At 41.0% G+C, this 24,119-nt stretch overlaps 1 protein-coding gene across 1 annotated transcript; it reads left to right on the forward strand.

The window, feature by feature from the left end:
• Positions 1-1,012: 1,012 nt before the first annotated feature.
• On the forward strand, positions 1,013-23,080 carry PWP1 (PWP1 homolog, endonuclein). Its single transcript, XM_080660571.1, has 15 exons — positions 1,013-1,251; positions 3,608-3,666; positions 3,790-3,974; positions 8,164-8,249; positions 8,348-8,444; positions 11,494-11,604; positions 12,801-12,931; positions 13,504-13,565; positions 15,191-15,287; positions 15,855-15,916; positions 17,304-17,415; positions 19,390-19,480; positions 19,575-19,696; positions 20,590-20,695; positions 21,492-23,080. Exons 1-15 carry the CDS (start codon positions 1,180-1,182, stop codon positions 21,599-21,601), a joined length of 1,503 nt encoding a protein of 500 aa, XP_080516697.1. The 5' UTR covers positions 1,013-1,179; the 3' UTR covers positions 21,602-23,080.
• The last annotated feature ends 1,039 nt before the right edge of the window (positions 23,081-24,119 follow it).

Below are 24,119 nucleotides of genomic sequence, written 5' to 3' on the forward strand. Positions count from 1 at the left end.
TCCCCATAGCAACCACTCTCCTGTGTTTGTTTGCCTGTATCCCAGGTAGGAGAGACAGCTAGAGCTCAGAGAGGGCAAATGACCTGCACAGACCAAGAGATCAAAACCCAGATCTTTCTGGGATGCTAAGACTTTCCATTCTAAAGTCCTTGAGCCACTGACATTTTTAATAGATGACTCTGACTTCAGCTGAGAAGCATGACACAGATTACAGCCAGCATCTGGAGTCACAGTACCTGGTTTAGATCCTAGCTACAACACTCATTAGCAATTAATGTGTCCCCATGTTAAAATGGGAATAAGACTTCTCACACCGGGGTAAGAAGTAACCAAGTTAACATAAGGCACTTAGCTCTGGCCCGTGTGGCTCAGTTAGTTGGAGTTGTGGGCTTGATCCCGTTGGGACACGTCGTATGGGAGGCAACCATTGGATGTTTCTCTCACATTGATATTTTTCTCTCTTCCTCTCTCTCTAAAATCAATGCATGTCCTCGGGTGAGGATTAAAAACAATAATAGAAAAATTTTAAGTGAAAATAAACACATAAGGCACTTGAAACAGTGCCTCGCACATTGCAAGCGCTCTGCGTTTGCTGCTGCTAGAGCACTCCTGCACACATACTATATAAAAGGTGCTAAATGTTTGAAGGTGAAAACGTGGCATCCAAGAATGAAATGAAATGTAACGACAGAAGTAGCTCCTTGAAGTGACAAATTCATTTTGGATGGAGTTTAAAAAAAACAAAAAAACACCCCCACAAACCTCTCTCATCTAAGTTTATGGAACTCCAGGCAAAATAAATGTTGGTGGGAATGTGCCGCTGACTCCTAAAGTTCCAGTTTCATTTCTTGCCTCCATGAAGCTTGCAGACACAGCCACAGGCGGGACAGTGCTGCAAAGCCCACTCACGCCACCCCAAAACAGCAAGCCCACCCCACGTGGGATCCTCGCCCGGCTGCTTCCGCTTCCAGCCCTCGCCCCACCCTTTTCCCATTCGACGGCTCCCAATGACGTCAGGAGCGGACGCCGCCGCCGCCGCCGCCGGAAGCAGTTCTGCGCCTGCGTTCCTCGGGGGGCGGCTTCCCGGAGCTGGTCCCAGAGCGCGCGGGCCAGAGGGTGCCGAGGGCCCCGGTCTCGCCGGCACCGCGTCTCCCCGTGAGGTGTCCTGAGCTGGGGACCATGAACCGCAGCCGCCAGGTGACGTGCGTGGCCTGGGTCCGCTGCGGCGTGGCCAAGGAGACGCCGGACAAGGTGAGGCCTCATTCAGGTAGGGGAGCTACCTCTGCAGCATCCTCGTGTCGCTGGGGAACCTGGACCGGGACGCGCGACCGTGATCTCGCTGTTGTGACCGGGCGGGGTGAGGTCGGTTTGGGCCTGGTGGTCGTGACTAGGGCTGCGGCTCCGAGGACCTGGGAGTCTGAGACTGCGGCTCCCCACGGTCTCCTCCCCCCAGGTAAGCCCTACCCCCAGATTCGCGCACACCTGGGCCTGCTGGGCTGGAAGGGGCAGGTGGTTCCTCCGAGTCGGAAATCGCCTCTTCCCCAAAGCCTCGTAGACAGCACCACAGCTTCAGCCACACCCCAATTCATAGTAACGGGGATGGGGCGCGCATGTGGAAGTCCACCTTCCACTCCTGTGCCCGCGTTCGGAGGAGGCAACGGGGGGAAGCTGTGGTATAGAAAAGCTGGTGTGCAGGCTACAGTCCTGAGGCTGGGAGGTAAGTTAGGGATTTCTTGCAGAGATTTGAGTGAGATGAAGAGGCAGTGGGGATGAGAGGCAGACGTGGCACAGGAAGGGAAACGCGGCAGGAGTGAGAGATGAGTCTGTAGCAGGGATGAAGATTGCTTAAGTTATTTAACGGGTCATTACCAGGTGCTTTCTGCGCGCCAGGCATTGCTCAGGGTCCTGGAATAGGCATGAACAAAACAAAAAGGCCTTGCTTGTATGGAGCTGACATGTGTGTGTGTATAAAATGTAAATGGGAATAAGTGCAATGAAAGAAAGGCAAGGAAATGGGGGGAGGGAGTTGGTTTGAATGTAATTGGGCCAATGATGACAGAAAAGTAATAGAAATGTAAATGGTGGGGACATGAAATTAACAGTAATGAGGGATTGTTAATAGCCTCAATGGATGTAAATTCCTCAGGGCACAGACTGTTTGTTTTATTCACCAGTTTCTCTGGTGTTTGGCTTACAGTAGGCAGTCAATGCATATATAAAAAATAGGGACAGGAAATTATCTCATTAAAAATTATTGAGGGAGCCCTGACCAGATTGCTTAGCTGGCGATTGCAGGTTTGATCCCCGGTCAGGAGACACACAAGAATCAACCAGTGAATGCACAAATAAGTGGAAGAACAACAACAAATCAGTGTTTCTCTCTCTCTCTCTCTCTCTCTCTCTCTCTCTCCCATAAATTTAAAAGAATAATTGAAGGAACTAACAGTTGTTATTAAAAGGGGACATAACCCTTTCAGATACTTGAAGTCAGTGATTTCCAAACATGTCTGCACATTCTCATCACTTGGGGAGCTTCAGAAAATACTGATGCCTGTGCCCTACTACCAAGTATTGTGACTTAATTGGTCTGGAGGGTAGCCTGAATGTATTAAAAGATCCTCGCCTGTTTTTAATGTGCAGGCTGGTCTGGGAATCATTACTTGAAGAGTTTCTAGAAAGAAGGGATTGAATTTATTCTACAAAATACCAGAAAGGAAAACTCAGACCTTTAAGAGAAATTAGAAAAATAAGTATTGTTTCATTAAATTTGAGAACCTTTCATTTCTGGAGCTATCCAGCAGTGGAGTGGCACCCCTCAGGAGGATTTCCATATTAGTAGAGGTGTTTTGGTATAAACGGGTGATTCATTCATTCATCATCTGTCATCAAGCATCCCTGCAGTGGGCTGAGCACTGAACTGTGTGCTTAGTAGTAAAGCGCACAGTGACAAGTCAGTGTCTGTTCCAGAAGCTTACAGTAGCAGTGATGGGGGTGTTTTAAAAGGTACTGGAGCATTGGAGGAATGGCAGTTTTGAAGTAGAGAATGACTTCTGTTTTGAACAGGATATCCAAGTGGAGAGTGAGTGTTACAGGCAATTGGGGAAGTGGAACTGACGTTTAGAGCTAAAGAAGGGAAAGTTTAGAGTAATGGGTTCATAGGTGGTAGTTTAGTCTTGCGAATGCATGAGCTTTGCAAGGGACTTACAGCATGATGAGTGAGTACGTGTGGGTGATAACAAAAGAGCAGAGGACCAAGGCAAGGGTGGTTTATTTAGGACTACCCACAGGGAAAATGGGGAGAAGTGGCCAAGGAGTCATTGTAATGAGAAGTGAGGTGGGCTACTGTAGAAGTCAATTTATACAAGTCAGTCTTTTTTAGAAAGTCTGGAGATAGAGTGGACTGAATGTGGCTTTTAAACAGCTTCAGGTGGGCAGGGATCTTAATTTTAAGAACCTGTGAAAACTCCAGTTACGTGAATTTAGATTGATGTTTGATTCTTGATGTCTCTTAAAGTTATATTTTACATTAGTTTGCAAATTTCTTTTTAATTCAAAGACTTACAATGTTTCTTAACTATATCATAATGAAATGTTTGCTCTCTTGTAGGTAGAGCTTAGTAAAGAAGAAGTAAAACGTCTTATTGCTGAAGCAAAGGAAAAGTTACAGTAAGTTTAGGCATGTTGATGTTTGTAGTGAAGTCCAGATGAATGTAAATCTTAAGTAACGATGACAAGGTGGTCTTGTTATTGAAGGTGCCATTTGGGTGATTCCTTTTTTCGCTGCCATAGAGAAGAAGGTGGCAGCGATGAAGAGGAGACGGGGGAGCCCTCCGAAGATGGCATGCAGAGTGCACGTACCCAGGCACGGCCAAGGGGGCCCCTGGAGGATGGCGACCCAGAGGAGGATAGGGCCCTGGATGATGATGAGCTGGCCGAGTACGAGCTAGATCGATACGACGAGGAAGGCGACCCAGGTTAGAATCCACTCGCTGATACTGGCATTTAACCGCAAACTCAGTGCGTTAGATCAGCGATTTTCAACCTTTCTCATCTCGTGGCACAGTAAACTAATTACTAAAATTCTGCAGCACACCAAAAAATACATTTGTGGCTGATCTGACAAAAATATAGGTATAATTTTGATTTATTCACATCAGATGGCTATTATTATGTTGGCTGTTGTCATTTTTTTATTTGACAATCTAAGGGAAAAGAGGTCAGTGCCCCTGACTAAATAGTCAGATATTGCATGGTTTTAAAAAATTCTTGCAGCGTATCCATGTGCTGAGGCCCACCAGTTGAAAATTACTGCGTTTGATCATGCTTCTAGTGTTCCAGAGCTATACTCCGAGATTTTGTTGTTTTTTATGTCAGTCACATAATCTGGCTCAATACTTAGGAAGACAGCATGTTTCCTAAATTAGTTTAGAAATTAAGCTCTAACCCACTAATCTCAGATCTTTAAAAAAAACAAAAAAACTATTGTATATTTTATTTTATTGCAACTAGTGGGTATGATCACCTGTAACATTTTTTTCTTTGTCTGCAATAAGAGAGGAATTATTAACTCCATTTTACAGAATAGAAAACTGAGGCTTACGAAGATGAAATAACTGCCAGTGTCACACAGCTGGTGAATATTAGTGCTATTTTATGTCTCTGAAACCTTCATTCTTTTTAGGACAGATGCTCCTCAGCCTACCATAGGGCTATGTCTTGATAAAGCCATCGTAAGTTGAAAATATTTTAATTTGAAAATGCATTTAACACTCCAAACATTGCAGCGTAGCCTCGCTGGTTCCCAGTGAATGCGTATTGCTTTTGCACCATCAGAAAGTTGAAATGCTGAGTCAAACCATCTGAAGTCGGGGACCAACTGTTTACTTCAGTAGGTGCAGAGGGTAGTTTTTCCATTGGACTCTGGGTTGTTACTGTCCTGCGAGGACAGAGTGGGAATACAGAGAGAGGAAGAGAACCCAAGCTGAGGAGACACATTGAAAAATGCTCCTTACATTCTCCACACCCTGCAGGTCATTGTCTCGGTCTTTCTCATTCAGTAGAAGTTCCCGTGTCTGTTGCCCATCAGAAGTTTAAGACTTATTAGTGCCACCTCCTTAAAGTAGTTTCCCCTGACAAATAAGAGTGTCTTCCTTGAGTTTTATCTTTCTTGGGATCAACTCTATGTCACCCTTGCAGATATGCCATGAAAGAATTCCATTTTGAGGTAAGGTTAGTGAAAAAAAGGCATATAATAACCCCTCTTTCTGATTCATAAGGCAAATTAGCATATCAGAAGTTCTGAGAAATCTTGCAATAAAGAAACAAATTGAACTTTGTGAAACCCATCATTTTTCAATTCTGTTTGACCAGGAAACTTGCTTATTACTCTGTGTTGATGCCAGTGTTTTAAGATAATTGCATTTCTGGGGCTTCAAGGTCGCCTCTCTGCAACACTTTTGAATAATGATTACAAAGAGCGAGCTAGAGAATCTGAGCAGAATTCAGATATCTGCTGAGGGAATTTCACATTTTTTTTAAAAATAAATCTTTATTCAGATTATTACAATTATTTCTCCTTTTTCCCCCCATAGCTCCCCTCCACCCATTTCCCACCCCACCTTCTGCCCTTACCTCCCCCCCACTGTCCTCATCCATAGGTGTATGATTTTTGTCCATTCTCTTCATGAACCCCCCATACCCCTTTCCCCCTGAGAATTATCAGTCCACTCCCTTTCTATGCCCCTGATTCTATTATATTCACCAGATTATTCTGTTCCTCAGGTTTTTAATTCACTTGATTTTTAGGTTCACTTGTTGATAGATATGTATTTGTTGTTCATAATTTTTCTCTTTACTTTTTTCTTCTTCCTCTTCTTTAAGAATACCTTTCAGCATTTCATATAATACTGGTTTGGTGGTGATGAACTCCTTCAGCTTTTTCTTATCTGTGAAGCTCTTTATCTGCCCTTCAATTCTGAATGATAGCTTTGCTGGGTAGAGTAATCTTGGTTGTAGGTTCTTGCTATTCATCACATTGAAAATTTCTTGCCACTCCCGTCTGGCCTGCATAGTTTCTGTTGAGAAGTCAGCTGACAGTCGTATGGGTGCTCCCTTGTAGGTAATTAACTGTTTTTCTCTTGCTGCTTTTAATATTCTCTCTTTGTCTTTTGCTCTTGGCATTTTAATTATGATGTGTCTTGGTGTGGTCCTCTTTGGATTCCTTTTGTTTGGGGTTCTGTGGGCTTCCTGGACTTGTAAGTCTATTTCTTTCACCAGGTGGGGGAAGTTTTCGGTCATTATTTCTTCAAATAGGTTTTCAGTATCTTGCTCTCTCTCTTCTTCTGGCACGCCCATAATTCTGATGTTGGTACGCTTGAAGTTGTCCCAGAGTCTTCTTACATTATCTTCAACTTTTTGGATTTTTTTTTTTTGCTTTTTGCTTTTTCGGTTGAGTGTTTTTTGCTTCTTTGTATTTCAATTCTTTGACTTGATTCTTGTGTTCCTCTATTCTGTTTCTGGGTCTCTGTATAATATTTTTTATTTCAGTCACTGTATGTTTAATTTCTAGTTGGTCCTTTTTCATATCTTCGAGGGTCTCGTTATATTTATCGGCCTTTTCTAGGATATTCTTAAAAAGTCTTATAACCGTGGTTTTGAATTCTATATCCAGTCGTTTGTTTTCCTCCATTTCTTTCGTTTGAGATCTGATTCTTTGACCCCGCATTTTCACTGATTCCCTGAGTTGGTAAGGTAGATATTTGTGCTAGGTTTCCAATATGGCCCAGTGGGTCTGCTTCCCCAGTTAACCTGAGGTGGACACTCTTGGTGCACCCCTTTGTGGACTGTGTGTACAGCCTTGTTGTAATTAAGTCTTTATTGTTGTTGGTATCACTGGGAGGAATTGACCTCCGGGCCAGTTGGCTGTATGGATCAGCTGTGTCTATGCTGGGAGAAGTTCGGTGCTGGAGACAGCCTTATAGGATTAGACTTGCCAAATTGCAATAGCCTCTGTGCTCAGCTTGGATGGGGTGGAGTCTCAGTCTTGGCTTCCTGTCAGCCTTGCCCTTGCGCGCATGTGCGCTTTCAGTCCTCCGCCTTCCCCAGCTCGAGTCTCCGCCTGAGAGTCCAGACTCCCCCCACAAGAGCGTGGGTCCCCAGGGGCTTGCCTGGAACTGGGGTTCACTGCAGTCATAACTGGGGCTCAGTGCCGTCAGGATCCTCTGACTCCCTTCCACTAGGGAAAGCCTGTGGCAACCTCCGCAGCCTTTGTGCGCACTGGCACGCGCGCGCGTGCGCACTTTCAGTCCTCCGCCTTCCCCGGCTCCTGAGTCTCCGCCCGAGAGTCCAGACTCCCCCCACAAGAGCGTGGGTCCCCGGGGGCTCGCCTGGAACTGGGGTTCACTGCAGTCAGAACTGGGGCTCAGTGCAGTCAGGATCCTCTGACTCCCTTCCACTAGGGAAAGCCTGTGGCAACCTCAGCAGCCTTTGTGCGCACTGGTCCGCGTGTGCCTTCAGACTTCTGCCTTTCCCAGCTCGAGTCTCTGCCCGAGAGTCCAGACTCCCCCCGTAAGAGCGTGGGTCCCCAGGGGTTCGCCCGGAACTGGGGTTCAGTGCAGTCAGAACTGGGGTTCAGTGCGGTCGGAGGCTTCCTTCCCCCTTCCGCCAGAGAAAGTCAGCCAGGCTCTCAGCCGCCCTTCCTCTCTGCGCGCACAAAGACCCTTTGCCGTACCTCCAATTCTCTGTGAGCTTTTCTCTTTCCTTCTAGTTGTAGAATTTTCACTCAGCCAGCTTTCGTGTGGTTCTGGATGGTGTCCGTTCTGTCTTTTAGTTGTAGTTTTGAAATTGTTGTGCGAGGCAGCAGTTTAGGTGTTTACCTATGCCGCCATCTTGGTTTCTCCCTCGAATTTCACATTTTGATGTAATTCTTTTATTGGAAGATGATGAATTCCAAGACTATCAGATATGCATTCCAAGGTCAAATATAAATGGCTTTTAAATTCCTGTTTTTGTTATCCACTATTTCCTTTCCCATCTATGGATGATCCAGAGTTAGTTATGAAACAGACAGTGGAATCTAAGTCTAAAGATAGGATGCCTTAGAAAAAATGCTTTTGTGACTGTCATCTGTCAAATTTATTCATTTTAGTTTATGAATTCTTACAGATACTGAAACTCTTGGTGAATCTCTCTTGGGTCTTACAGTCTATGGGAGTAATGATCAAGATCCTTATGTTACTCTGAAAGATACGGTAAATATTTACATGGCTTTTCTAATTATGCTCCTTGAGGTTTGAAAAACCTCACTGAATATCTGCTTCTAGTCAATGACTTTTTTCTCCCCACTTAGGAGCAATATGAACGTGACGATTTCTTGATTAAGCCCAGTGACAATCTCATAGTTTGTGGCAGAGCTGAACAGGACCAGTGCAATTTAGAGGTACACGGTGAGTGAAATGCCACCCTTACCGAATGGTGCTAGTCTACTTTAGGGATGTTAAAACAATAACCATAATTCTTACTGTTATGAATGGTTGGGCGTCAAGAGCCTGCCTTCTCTCATTAACGTCTGTCACGTGGTTAAATTCTACACAGTCCACAGATTTCCTGGTTGTTTGTCTATGGCACTTTGGTACGTGACTTTATTTATGGGAATAGGTCTCCTGGAAGGTTCTAACAAGGGTTTTTAATCTGTCATTTAAACGTTTTGGTTAGTTATCCCCCCCATTGGAGAAAACCTGGATGTAAAACTACACTGAAACAAGGGGGAAATAGAATCCCATCACCCACAGGTAACTTGTTCACCTGGCTTTTTATTCCGGTCTCCTTCCTGGCTGCTTTTTCTTTGTATGGCAGAGTATATTCAACAGACAGGTTTTTATCCTGCTTTCTTTTTTCCCAGAGTCATTTCAAATATTGCCCCTTTTGTGATACATTTTATCTTCGACATAAAAATCCTATACAGAAATCTACATTTCCCTTTAGGAACCAGAACATCTTGGTCACATTTCCAGTTCAGGGAATGCTTGTGTCTAAGCCAGAGATGTCTCCTGTGACTCTGAAGTGGGCAGTGATTTGAATTTTTCTTTTTTATTTGAATTTTTAAATCACAAATTCTAATGTTGATGTTTATTAATCAACAAACACTAATTGAGTGTTTCCTTGCCCTTTTGTTTCTCTGCACACATCCTCAGACAGGTCCATCCCTGCCCAGATACTCACCGTCCCCACTGTGTTCTAGTCATCTGTCTTAAATTTTGAAGCTTCATTGAGATTGTTAGGCTAAGCACTGTTGCACAGTTTGAAAATTAAGACCTTTAAATTTAATGTTTATTGGCATCTTCCAGGTTACTTTGTCATTTATTCTATTTATTATGTTGAATTTCTGTAACTCTTCACAATCTTTAAGGCTGCATACAGGAAGTCTATTGAATAGGCTATTTTTATCCCATGGCCCAGTGCGATCTATCTATATCTGTAAAAGCCTAAGCGACTGAACGAACAGTCGACCAGTTGCTATGGCACACACTGACCACCAGGGGACAGATGCTCAACACACAGGATCAGGCTCCTGTCTGGATCGGGCCTGCGGGGATCAGGTGGAAACTGGCTATCTGACATCCCCCTAGGGGTCCTGGATTGCGAGAGGGTACAGGCCAGGCAGAGGGACCCCACTGGTGCATGAGTCCATGCACCAGGCCTCTAGTTTATAAAATAAAAAGACCTTTAAATTGCAGATATCTCAACATGAAGTTATTCTAATTATCTTCGAACGTCTTAATGTATTTCATGCGAAAACCACGTTAGTGAAATTTTTAAACAATTAAAACTTGCAGTTTGTCATCACTGATTTTTATACATTCTCATGTGAGAACTTGTGGTCATTCCTTTTAATTTAGTGAATATCAGAGAAGAGTTGAGAACTTAAAGCAATTGTATTCCTACTTCCTTCTATATTTTGTTTGGATTTAGTGTGAAGCCCCAAATTACCCAGCAATCTCTATTCAAGAATATTTGCAAAATTGCATTCTAAAGCCTATCTGAATGTTGATCTGATATGGTTAAAATTAGGAGATCGTTTTAAAGCATCGTCATCTTTTTATTTAAAATGTAGGCTGAATACATTGACCAAAGCTGAGGTTCTCATAGGACCACAAACTAGTCGTTTTGAACATGCGTTCTCACCCTGAGTGATAAGATAGAGCAGTATGTGGAATTGGCTGATCCAGATCTGTGTCAGAAGCACAGTCTGAGGAATTAAAATCTTAGGTTATAGTATTAACAATTCTTCTAACAAAAAAGCATGTTTGGGGGAAATTTCTGACTATTTGGGCTCTAGTTTATCAGTGTTTTTAAAAGACTTCTTAGTCATTGAGTTTAGCAGCGTTTTTCCTCTTAATGAAGGAGTTAAGTCTTACAGTTGCCATATTCCCAAAAAGTGTTCTCAGGAGTTTTATTTACATCGTTGGTCATCATAAACTTTTTTCAATATTAATGAAGTAATTTTGCCAGACATTTAGGTTTCTAAATGAGTTATTTCTCTTCAATCTCGTTTTTTATTTATTTTTCTCGACTTATAACTAGATAGACCTTTAAAAGATAAAATAATAATTACAGTCATGCTCTGCTTAATGAGATAAGTTCTGAGAAATGCATAATTAGGCAATTTTGTCCTGTGCAAAAATTACAGGGTGCATGCACTTCACAAACCTAGATGTTATAGCCTACCACACACCTGCGCTACATGGGATAGCCTATTGCTCCTAGGCTGCAGGTAACATGAACAACATATTACCGAACAAAACAACATGAAATTAAGTCAAGCACAGGAGGAAATGATGCAATTAAGAGACAGTCAACACGAGCTATATGAAGCTGCTGCCAGATTAACCAGCATACTGTGGATTTTTTAATAGAGTACACGCTGACGTAGTAAGTATAGTAAGTACATAAACCAGTAATATAATTGTTTATTATCATTATCAAGTACCATGTATTGTACATAGTGCATGTGTTGTATTTTTATATGACTCGCAGTGCAGATTTGTTTACACCAGCATGACCACAGACATGTAACACATTGCACTGCCACGTTATGACAGCTACGATGTCACTAGGCGATAGGAATTTCTCATTTTCGTCATAATCTTAGGGGACTGCTGTCAAATATGTGGTCTATTGTTGGCTGAAACGTTGTTCTGCAGTGCATGACTGTGCTCCTCACGGAGACCTCATGAGTGATTATTTTCTGTAATGGGCGAACCAGAAAATAGGACCATTTCAGCCGTGAGCATGAGATGGTGTATTCAGGCAGATGTCAGTTCTGTCAGTGTTCTTGTTACCTAGCAGTAACAGCTTGGGCATCGCCTTTAATGTCATCCAATGTCTCCTTTTACGCATGTGGCACCTGCAGGTTTAATAGGGAGAGTCTGTTCTTTTGAGTAGGTTGTGATTTCTTATTCTGATACAATAAAGTCTCTTTTCCAATCTTCGCAGTTTATAATCAAGAAGAAGATTCTTTTTACGTACACCATGATATACTGCTGTCTGCATACCCTCTGAGTGTGGAATGGCTGAATTTTGATCCTAGCCCAGACGATTCTACCGGTAATTAGAAAACTTAAGATTGCACAGTGGTTCCTAGTCCTGTGTTTTTTTCCTAGCCACATAAGTTAGGTGTTCGGTATGAATGTTTGCAGAATTAATTGATGTTTTATGAAGTTAATATTATTTTATGAAGTTGTAGTTATGTAATTCTTAAAACACAGTCATGTAATTGTTTTGGGTCTGTATGTTTCTACACTTCAGATAGGCAGAAGAACAGGGCCTGAGAGCGTTTCGGGCTGCAGAACTGTATGATGGTCTCATAAAAACCCAGTATAGCCCTAGCCAGTTTGGCTCAGTAGATAGAGTGTCGGCCTGTGGACCAAAGGCTCCTGGGTTCGATTCTGGTCAAGGGTACCTTGGTCGCAAGCTCCTCCCCGGCCCAGGCCTGGTCAGGGCTCACGCAGGAGGCAACCAATCGATGCGTTTCTCTCACATCGATGTTTCTCTCTGTCTTTTCCTCTCTCCCCCACTCTCCCTAAAAAGCAATGGAAAAGTATCTTCGAGTGAGGATTAACAACAACAAAAAACCCCAGTATAAAATGGCATAATGTGTCTGATGTTATCAGCTAGAGTTCAGGGGCAAGACCCTTTTCAGAAAACACCAAGTAAGACCAAAGTGAAGAGAGACTAAGGTTCTCATGTTAGTCTTTTTAGCCAAAGCTTCACACTACTGGTTGCCCTGTCCTATTTGTTCTTAACCAGGGTAAAGTCTGATACTCATGACCTTACATCTCATTTACAAAGCTGTTCACATCCCTGATCTGATCAGATCCTTATCCTCACAACATCCCGTGAAGGTTGGAAGGGGTTTTGTTGTTATTAGCTAAGTGAGGACCTGGAGCCAAGAGACGGAGACCTTGTTACTGAGCCTTTTGACCCAAGAACCTAGCAGCACAGCATTGGCATCATCCAGGAGCTGGTTAGAAATGCAGGGGTGGGGCCCCACCCAAGACCTCCTGAATAGAATCTGCATTTTACTACATGCAGGTGATGTGTATGCAAATAAAGTTAGAGCAACTGCTCTCGGCCATTGCTCAATTACTCTACACTACAGTGTTGTGTATTTTGTTAGGAGTAATTGTCTTTTCCTGTCTTTGACTTGTCCTTAACTAATACCTACTGATTACATACTACGTACAAGGCTCTGGTGCCAGAAAGAACTCACTTTTAAGTCATAATTACATTTCCTCCTGTAGGAAATTATATTGCTGTGGGAAACATGACCCCCGTCATTGAAGTGTGGGACCTGGATATAGTGGACTCTTTAGAGCCAGTCTTCACACTTGGAAGTAAGCTGTCAAAAAAGAAGAAGAAGAAGGGAAAGAAGGTAAGCAAGTTAACAGATATTTAAACTAATGACAAACTTAAGTTTACTGGGGGTAGGCCGAGGAGGGACAAGATCCTACTTTTTTTAATTAGACACTCTTGGTGAAACAGGCCACGTAGTTATAAAGTTACAGTAGTTTCTAGTTTCAAAAAGCTCATCAAAGGAAAAATTGATATCTCCCTAAAACCTGTTAACACCTTATTCATGATTTCCTCTATAGTAATGATTCACACTAATATGGTAGTTTTGAACTTTTAAAAATTTCCATTTAGTCTTCAGTATATTGAATTCAAAATATCCATGTAGTAATTCCTGTAGCTTTTACTATGTCAAGTTTTGGGGAGGGGAGCTGGTATTTGTAGTATTACATCATGTATATTAAGAACTACTGTAGTTTCTCCTCTAAAGATTCTTTATCATGGCCCTATAAAGTAACAGGGAGATAAGGGGCTTCCTTTTCTTCGTCTTCAGGTTTCCTTAAGATCAGAACAATAATCTTAAGATTTAAAGAATCTTTAAAATTAGTTTTATTTGGGGGAGACTTTGATACAAAAAGTAATTAATAATTACAGAGTTCCTCCGCAGAGGGGCATACCGATGCTGTCCTGGACCTTTCTTGGAATAAGCTGATCAGGTAAACAGACTTACATTCTGAGGGCTGTCTTTTCACTTTCTAGATGGTGTCGTTTGCAGCACAAAGTTTTGCATGTTCATGATGTCCAATTTATTTCTTTTGGTGTTTACACTTTTGGTGTCATATCTAAGAAAACATTGCTTAACCCAAGGTCACGAACACTTACTAGTATACCTATTTTCTTGAGAGCTTTATAGTTTTGGCTATTGATTTAGGTCTGTGATCTGTTTTGAATTATTTTTTGTGTATAGTATGAGATGGGGGTCTAATGTCATTTTTTTAATCTATATATATAAAAGCCTAAGCGACCGTTCAACCATAGTATGAGATAGGGGTCTAATGTCATTTTTAAAATATATATATATATATATGCCCAAGAGACCGTTTGACCAGTAGCTATGACGTACACTGACCACCAGGGGGCAGGCACTCTGGTAGGTTAGCTTGCTGCTGGGGTCTGGGTGAGATGGGCTGGACACACCCTGGAGCCCTCCTGCGGACCCTCTCTGGCCCCGATTATGCACCGGTGGGGTCCCGGATTGTGAGAGGACACAGGCCAGGCTGAGGGACCCCACCAGTGAACGATTGGGGCCTCTAGGTGTGTGTGTGTGTGTGTGTGTGTGTGTGTGTGTGTGTGTGTGTGTGTGATTGATTTCAGAGAGGAAGGGAGAGGGAAAAGAGAGAAACATCAATGATGAGAGAGAATCATTGATTGGCTGCCTCCTGCACGCCCCCAACTGGGGATCGAGCCCACAACTTGGGCATGTGCCCTTGACTGGAATCGAACCCAGGACCCTTCAGTCCGCAGGCCGACACTCTATCCACTGAGCCAAACCAGCTAGCCCCTAATGTCATTTTTTTTTTTTTAATTGATTTTAGAGGGAGGAAGGAAGGGAGAGAGAGAAACATCAATTTGTTGTTCCACTTATGCATTCATTGGCCGATTTCTTGTATGTGCCTTGACTGGGTATCAAACCTGCAACACTGACATATCAGGATGCTCTAGCCCACTGAGCTACTGGACCAGGGCTCTAGCATCATTCTTTTGCAGGCCGCTATCCCTTTGTTGAAAATACTGTTCTTTTGCCCATTGAACAATGGATAACGTTAGCACCTTTGACCATAAATTAGGGTTTATTTCTGGACTCTTCATTCTACTCTGTTAATCTGATGCCAGCACCACATTGTGATTAATGTAGCTTTTCAATCAGTTTTGAAATCAGAATCTGATTTTATTCAACTTTGCGCTTCTTTTTTAAGATTATTTTGGATTCCTAGCATTTCCAAATAAAGCTTAAATCCAACTTTTGTCAGATTTCTGCAAAAATGTCAGCTGGGATTTTGAAAGGGACTGGTAATCTGTAGGTCAATCTGTAGATGACAGACAGTATTTCTGTTTTAACAACATTAAGTCTTCCAATCCATGAACATGGAATATCTTTGTTAATTTAGATATTCTTTCTTTGAATTATCTTTTATAGTTTTCAGTACGTACGTCTTGAATTTCTTTTATTAAATTTATTCCTAAGTATTTTCTTCTTTTTGATGCTATTGTAAATGAAATTCTTACACTTAATGCTCTTGATCTTTAAAAGATTACATGACTTGTTTCCTCCCTTTCTCAGAAACGTGCTGGCAAGTGGGTCAGCTGACAACACTGTGATTCTGTGGGATATGTCCTTGGGGAAGCCAGCAGCTAGCCTTGCTGTGCACACAGACAAGGTATGATGATTTAGTGGGTCAAAGGGATTCTTAAAAATCTGAGACAAATACTGGCTACAAATAACCCCAAATATTTATAAGTGGCTTTTTGTGAATCAGAGTGCTTTGACATGCTATCTCAGTGGATTTCCCAAAGGCCTGTGTGATAGTTATAGTTACCCTTCTCAGATGCAACGGGTGCTGAAAGGTGAAATGACTAGGAACATCCATGCTTTGTAACATGTTGGCAGACTCCTAAAATGCACACTGTGGGGCCCCCACAGCATGTAGAGTTGCCCAGATGTCTGACCACACTACTTTTTCTCCTGAATATATTTTAATACTTGAAGGACATATATATTAAGCCAAACGCAAGTTGGGGAATGGGGTATTATGTCTTAAGTGTCAACCTTTATTTCGAAAGTGTTTTGTCCTTTTGATCTTGCAGTACATGTATGTTCCTTTAAATAGGGCTAAATTTCAGGAGAAATTTATAAAAATACTGCCAAATTGATTCTCACCAAGTATTAGGCAGTTTTACCAAAACCAAACAAGCAGATTTATTCATTTATGTCTTTTTCCTTTTAGGTCCAGACGCTACAGTTTCACCCATTTGAAGCACAGACTCTGATTTCTGGATCATATGATAAGTAAGAAAGCATTGCATTTCAGGAGTTATCACTACTGTTTTTATTTTATTTTTTAAAAATATATTTTATTGATTTTTTACAGAGAGGAAGGGAGAGGGACAGAGAGTTAGAAACTTCGATGAGAGAGAAACATCAATGAGAGAGAAACATCGATCAGCTGCCTCTTGCACCCCCCCCACTGGGGATGTGCCCGCAACCAAAGGTACAAGCCCTTGACCGGAATTGAACCTGGGACCCTTCAGTCCACAGGCCGACGTTCTATCCACTGAGCCAAACCGGTCAGGGCTCACTACTGTTTTTATCCCCATGAACTAACAGAAAACATCACTGATGCTCAGAGAGAAAGCCCTGCTGAGGCACCTGTGTGTTTAAATTATTAGCAATACTTATTTGTCCTTTTCAATTTTAGTCATTTCAGTCTGCAAGGGGATGTGGTGTGTCATGATAATGTAGTTCCTAACTAGCAACTACTTTGATTTTTAGAGGGCTTATGAGTTAGCCATTGCTATGAAACCCAAAATTCATTGATGTGAAACAATAACCATTTATTTCATATGCCTCTGCAAGACTGAGCTAATCTATTCTGTATTCAGTGGTAGCTCTGCTCATCATTGTTTGCTTATGGGCCAGGGAGACTTGGCTCTCCCCGTGTTTCACCTCCTCCTGGGACCAGCAGGCTAGGTTATGGCGAGGTCAAAAGCTCAGCAGAGATGTCAAGGCCTCTTGAGACTTAGGCTCACAACTAGTACACTTATGTCTTAGTCTCTTGGCCAAAACAGATCACGTGGAGAAATGAACTCTGCCTTTATGGAAAGAATTCCCACGTCACTGACAGAGGGCATGGCTGTAGGAAGAGGTGAAGAATTGGGCCCACTAGTCTACTCCAGGGTCTGGAGATGGGGAGGATAGCTCGTGGAAACAGAAACTCAGTCTTCATTTTCATTCCGTGTCCTTTTGAAGAATGATATGTTTACATTTTTTAGGTGAGATTCACGCAAAGTTAGAAAAGTATCCATCCCAACAAAGTAACCTTCTTGTACAGAGTAAGTGCGACTAGAATGGGTGATCTGATTCTGAGCACGACTGGGGAAGGGAAATTAGACACTATCCTGGTCTTTCAGAAATACAGATAATTCATCTTGTAAGCGGAGGATTTGACCTGGAAAAGGTCATGGTCACTATGACATCCAGAGCCACCAGTCCCTTCAAGTGACAGAGTCCACCAATCAGTGAAAATCAACTCATCTTTTCTACTTTATTTTGGAACATCACAGCAGGCTTTAAATAATTGGATCCTGACTTCACAGTGTTTAATTACCATGTCATTAATAAAACGTATAGGAGAACTGGAACTGTGGAAACCCTACCTTTGCCTTTATGTGTGCAGGTCAGTGGCTTTGTATGATTGCCGAAGTCCAGATGAAAGCCATCGAATGTGGCGATTCAGCGGGCAGATTGAGAGAGTGACTTGGAATCATTTTTCACCTTGTCATTTCTTGGTAAGATTATGCATATTACTGTTTTGCTTACCCTGGTTACTAATACTTATTTCTGTAATTCTATTACAGAGAGACTCTCTGAAAAGCTTTTCTGTATTAATTTGATTTGGAGAGAGAATAATGAACCAGCCACAGAAAAATAGTAAATGTAAATAATTTTGCTAATTTCCAACCATTCCAAAGTGTGCCAAGTTTTACTTTGATCGTTTTATTGTATTTTTTAAAAATACTTAACATGGTTAATATTCTTTTAATGACTAGAGCACTGTCTCCCAGATAGGAAAAAGTGTAAGATGTTTCTGTAAATACCCTCAATGTCTGTAGGATGACAGTTTTCTGTGTAGCATCCAAAGATTCCATTGACACTTCACTCCATGGGAAGATGAAATCCCAGCTTTCATCCAGAAGGGAAGAGCAATTAAAGAATTCTACACCCATGTATTTCCTAATTTTCCTAACATAAATATGTAGGGCTTTGTAAATGAGGGAAAGAGTTCTTTATAAAACAGTGTTCTTAAAATATGTGGACAGTTTTTAATAAGGTTCCTGAAATAATAGAGCTCCCAGCTGAGCTACCCTATGCTGGATCAGGAGTGAAGTTCCAGTTGTATTTGAGTTGTATATTTGTCAACAGTCAAGCACATGCATTCCTTAGGTTATTTGCTAGCAAATGGTCATCGGTCCTCAAATCACAAACATTTAAGGAAATGGGAAGTGATCAGAATCAAATGGTTTAGTCCAGTGGTCGGCAAACTCATTAGTCAACAGAGCCAAATATCAACAGTACAACGATTGAAATTTCTTTTGAGAGCCAAATTTTTTAAACTTAAACTTCTTCTAACACCACTTCTTCAAAATAGACTCGCCCAGGCCGTGGTATTTTGTGGAAGAGCCACACTCAAGAGGCCAAAGAGCCGCATGTGGCTCGCGAGCCCCAGTTTGCCGACCACTGGTTTAGTCTCAAAGGATGAGACCTCCTTGCCTTGTTTTGATCCCCATCCACAGCCCAGTCTTTGAGACTACATCAGTTATCCTCTTTTTTCTCTGCTGGCTGTTGATCTTGGCTCAAGTCTCTCTCCCATCCTTGACTAGGTCTGTTTCTGAATTCCTGTTTCTTCTCCCTAACATGAAAGTGTAACAACCCACTGTAATCTGCCTTTTATTTTTGATACACATTTTTATTGTTTTCAGAGAGGAAGGAAGAGAGAAACATCAATGATGAGAGAATCTTTGACTGGCTGCCTCTTGCACATCCCCCACTGGGGATCAAGCACACAAGCCAGGCATGTGCCCTTGACCGTAATCGAACCTGAGACCCTTCAGTCTGTAGGCCGATGCTCTATCCACTGAGCCACACCAGCTAGGGCTGTAATCTGCCTTTCAGTCCTTATATGATTGACTCTCCCCACCAAAATATTGACAGCATTCATCATGCCTTTCTTCAGAAGCCCTATTTCCTTGGCTTTCCTGACATTCTTTGTTATTCCCTCTTCCCTCTGATTCTTCTGTGAGCTCCTCCCCACCCTGTACTTTAAGTGACCATACTTTCCATGCCTCTGCCCTCAACAAACTGGTCTTTATTATCATTTTCCATCATCATTTATCCCCTCTATGCCCTCTTCCGCCTCCTTCCCCTCCACCGACACACTGGTCTTTTAGTTCTGCATTCCAAGGGCGTGTCCCCTGTTCTCATGAATGTGACTACCACCTCTGTGCTTTCACCTTTCTAACCCTAGTCCATACCACTCCCATAGGTTCCCACTTACACCCAACTGCGTAATGAACGTATCAGCTGAATTAGTCCATATACGAGCAAACTCATCTTATCTACAAGTAAATTCTTTCCACATTAATTTTTAATAAGCCCCTCAGGTAAGTCAGGTATGTGGCTGACTTGCACTATAATTTATACTGTTTACCCATTGTTAAATTTTGTCATATAGCATGGTCTTGCTCATCTTTTACTCTTTCCAGGCCAGTACAGATGACGGCTTTGTATATAATTTGGATGCACGTTCAGATAAGCCAATTTTTACACTTAATGCACACAATGATGAAATCTCTGGTGAGCAAAAACAGTATTTAATTTCTATTAAATTATGATGAAGTAAATCTGTACCTCAAAGTCATTAAGAGTCTGTGAACTAATCTTCCTTTAGGTCTTGATCTCAGCAGTCAAATCAAGGGTTGTCTTGTGACTGCATCAGCAGACAAATATGTGAAGATCTGGGACGTATTAGGAGATAGGCCAAGTCTGGTTCACTCCAGGGACATGAAAATGGTAAGACTGTTTTCTGTTTCTGACCTGGATTTTTTGTCATTCTCCAGGAACCATTGCATTAAATATGGATTTATTGGAGAAGTTGATTTTGAGCTTAGCCAAATTTGGTGAGATTTATGATGTAGGATAGTTTAAGTGAAATGACTATTTTTTACCCTAAAATCAATACTGTCGCAGGAAATCTTGAACCTTTATCATCATAGTGATAAGTTTATCACCTCTTCGCATAACTAGTCTGACTACACTAAAATTGATTACTATGTAGTGACAAAAGAATTAGAAATAATGAATTCATTCATTCAGCAAGTATTTATTGCATACTTACTGTGTGCCATGCACTGAGTTATATAAATTAAGTTGCAGACACAGAACACTGTAACTGTTTAAAAGTGAATATATGTGTGTGTAAATATTTGTGGAAAGGCAGGTAACAGAAGCAATTTTTATAGTACCATCCATGCTTATATTTAAATGTTTTAAGTGCTTGAATGAGTATTTTTAAATCTAGAAGACCCTATCCCAAAACATGAACAGTGATTATCTTACCGAGTGGTTTTTATACTTTTTATGTTTTCTATGATTCACGTGTTATCAGTAACAAAAAATGTAACAAATGAAAACATTAAAAAATTTGAAAATGATTTAGTAGTGACCTCTGGTATCACCATCATTCTTTAAAAAAGAATTAAAAGTGCTTAGCAGATTAGATTTAATAGGAAATCCGTAACAGACAGAATGATAATGGAGGTGAGAAACCTGAGTGGTCATCCCCAGCACACACACATCCTCCCAGAATGTCCATCATGCTGAACTTGTCTGGCTTCCTAGTATAATCTTCTTTCCAACTTGACTGAACTACATTTGAAATCACTGACTCACTCTCTTCTCCCCAGGGAGTTCTCTTCTGTTCTGCCTGTTGCCCTGATTTGCCATTTATTTATGCCTTCGGAGGCCAGAAAGAAGGGCTTCGGGTCTGGGATATAAGCACAGTGTCTTCAGGTAAGAATCTTAATTTCCTGCCTTTTCTGAATGAGTTCTGTAAATAAGTAGCAAAGGTATATCCTGTGGTCACCCTGCAGTATAGTCTTCTTAGGATAGGACTAAATGTAATTGAGAAATGTTTATGTTCACAAATAATGTTGTCTTTAGACTTTGAAGTGTAGGCCATTTAAAAATATCTATTATCTTTATACACCAAAACTTAAAATTTTAAATTTGAAAGATCTCAATGGGAAAACTGGAAGGAAATGTAGCATGGCTCAAAGAATGACCCTCCCAGGATGAATAAATCTGCCCTGCTCAAGGGGCCCCTCCCTTCCTGGGGCCTGGCTGCTTACACTACTTTGAGGTAGTCTGGTTTGTCCTATAACATGGAGCCCCACTCTCTAACTCCTGCATCTTCCCTTCATAGAGAAAAAGGGTCCTATGTATAAAGGATACAGAGATAGATGAAGGGAAAAAAATAGGAAACTCTCAGAAGTAGAACAATGGAAGGATAGAGTCACTGTTATAAGTGTGGGACATTTGTTATCACAGTGGATTAGATAAATCCAGGGCAAGGCAAAGAAAATATTTTTTTAAAGTAGTCATTTAAAAACATGATTACCCTCATTCAGAGCATTAAGTTGAACTTCTGAGTTGGTTGGTTACTTTCCCATTTACTAAGTAGTAAATATATTTTCATAAACCAAATTTCTACCTTAGGGAGAAAAACTTATTGCTCATTTTAGTCTCTTTTTATATTAGAATATTTTAGTTTTCTGATCTGGTAATTGCTTAACTCTTTGTGTTCTAGTCAATGAAGCATTTGGAAGACGAGAGAGGCTTGCTCTTGGTAATACAAGAAATTCGTCAATTAATGGTCCTTTTGGAAGCAGGAGCTCAGACACACCAATGGAGTCTTAATGAGGATCATGCAATTTCCTGTTTTGTCTACCTTAGCTCAGTTTTAGAAGCTGACCTAAAAACGTCCCCATGTGTAGTGACAAGCAAAATTGATTTCCCTCCACCTGCCGTTCCTCTAGTGGTAGCTAAACAAGGCCGCTCGGTGTGCTTGCCGTTCCAATCTGCAGTGTTAAAGGATTTCCGTAGGAAGGGCAATAAAAAAGGTCTTTAAAAATGATTCCTTAAACATGCCATCTGTCACAGGTCATCTAAGTTTGTAAAGTAGCTAGTGATTTACAGTATTTTGCTCTTTTTAAAAATTATATGATCTTAACAGATGGGTAAACCCAGGCCAGGAAGAGTTGTGGTTTGGCCAACATTGCACAGTAGGCCACGAACCGAGGAGTAGTGAGTGCACTTTCCAAACTGCCTGTCTCCAGTTAACGCTCATGACTGAGAAGAGAGGCATCATATCAGGATAAAGGTTCAATCCAGCAAGAGGACGTAACAGTCATAAATTTTATGCACCCCAACATAGGAGCAGATAAATACAGTAATAGAAGGGGCCTTTAATATTCCACTTTCACCAATGGCTAGATCCTTCCGACAGAAAAATCAATAAACAGTGTCCTTAAACAACTTGTTAGACCAAGTAGACTTGACATTACAGAACATTCCATCCAAAAAAAGCAGAATATATTCTTAAGCACACATGGAAAATTCTACAGGACAGATCATGTTACATCACAAAATGTGTCTCAATAAATTTTTACTTACTTTAGTTTTTCCCTTTTTCCCCCTCCAGTAATCACTGTTGCCTATCTATGAGGGTTTTTTTTTTTTTTAAATATTCACCTTTTTCACCCAGCTCCCCACCCCAGCTATCTCCCCTCTAACACCTGTCACTCTTAATAAAGATTGAAATCATATCAAAATATTTTCCAACCATAATAGCATGAAACTAGAAATCAATTACAAGAAAATTAAAAAATTCACAACTATATGGAGATTAAGCATGTACCAAACAACCATTGGGTCAAGAAAGAAAAGAAAAATAGAGACTAAAAAGACCAATGAAACCAAGAGCTAGGTTTTTGAAAAGATAACATTGACCAATCTTTAGACCCAGAAGACTCAAAAATAGAAAAGTGATACCACAGAAATACAAAAGATCATAAAAGACTGAACAAATTATATCCCAACAAGTTGGACAACCTTGAAAAAGAAAATTTTCAATAGATTACTACTAAAAATCTCCCAACAAAAGTGTAGGACCATATGTCTTCACTGGTTAATTCCACCAAACATTTAAATAAGAACCAACACCAATCCTCAAACACTTCTGAAAAAAATAGAAGAGGTGGGACTACTTGCAAACTCATGAGGCCAGCATTATTACTCCAAATTGTGGCAAAATCAGAAAAGGACACCACAAGAAAATTAAGGCCAATATACCTAATGAACATAAATGTATAAATCCTCAATAAAATATTAGCAATCAAAAGTATGTTTAAAGGGATCATAAACTATGATCGAGTGGGATTTATTCCAGGGATGCAAGGATGGTTCAACATCTTAAAGACTCCACCAAAAAGCTGTTAGGACTAAAACAAATTTACTAGTTGCAGGATACCAAGTCATATAGAAATCTATTGCATTTCTATACAATAATGAATTACCAGAGAAATTTAAATCCCATTTATAATTGCACCAAATAAAATACCTAAGAATAAAGTTAACCAATGAGGTGAAAGACCTGTACAATGAAAACTATTAGACATTGATTTAAAAAAAACAAAACTGAAGACAAAATCATGGATTGGAAGAATTAATATTGTTAAATGTCATAATTCATCTCACTAGCAGTAGCTAGATTCTCACTGCCTTGAAGCCAGCCAGGGTAAGGTAAGGTTCAATCAAATGACAGAATCTCAAGCTAGTTTAAGCAAAAGGATTTTATAAAGCAGTGTAGACAGTTCATAGAATCACTAAAAAAGGTTTGAAATAGAATCCAGGCTGAATTCTAGGAATGACTCCCAATGACTACCACAGAAGTGAGCTTGCGATGTATAGCTGCTGCTATGATCAGGAAGCTACCTGCCACATCAGAAAACATCAGCCACAGCCATCAGCTCCAAAATGACATCACCCTTATATCCAAGCCTGCATAATAAATGGAAGCCCCAGGCCGCACATAACTCACTTCTGAATCAAACTCTCACCCAGGGACATCAGATCAGAGGAACGTTGGTTTTGTTTGGAATCTTAGCTCTAAAGGAGTCTGGGAAGTATTTTTTAACTTTCCAGACTCTACAGCACAGGAAAGCATAGATTAAAAGGGACTGGCAATCTCGAGTAGCTTCTTTGTATAATTCCTGTTAATATATACATACAGACAACATGACCAGACAACAGGCTTTTTCTAAACAAGATGACTTAGAAATATTTCCATGTAGCATAGATTACCTTGTCCTTTTTGACAGCACTGTATTATTTAATATAGATGTGCCCTAAGTCACCATTTTCTTCTGGAGTTTTT

The sequence above is a fragment of the Plecotus auritus genome (genome assembly GCF_963455305.1).
Source record: "Plecotus auritus genome assembly, chromosome: 3".
NCBI classification, from domain to species: domain Eukaryota; kingdom Metazoa; phylum Chordata; class Mammalia; order Chiroptera; family Vespertilionidae; genus Plecotus; species Plecotus auritus.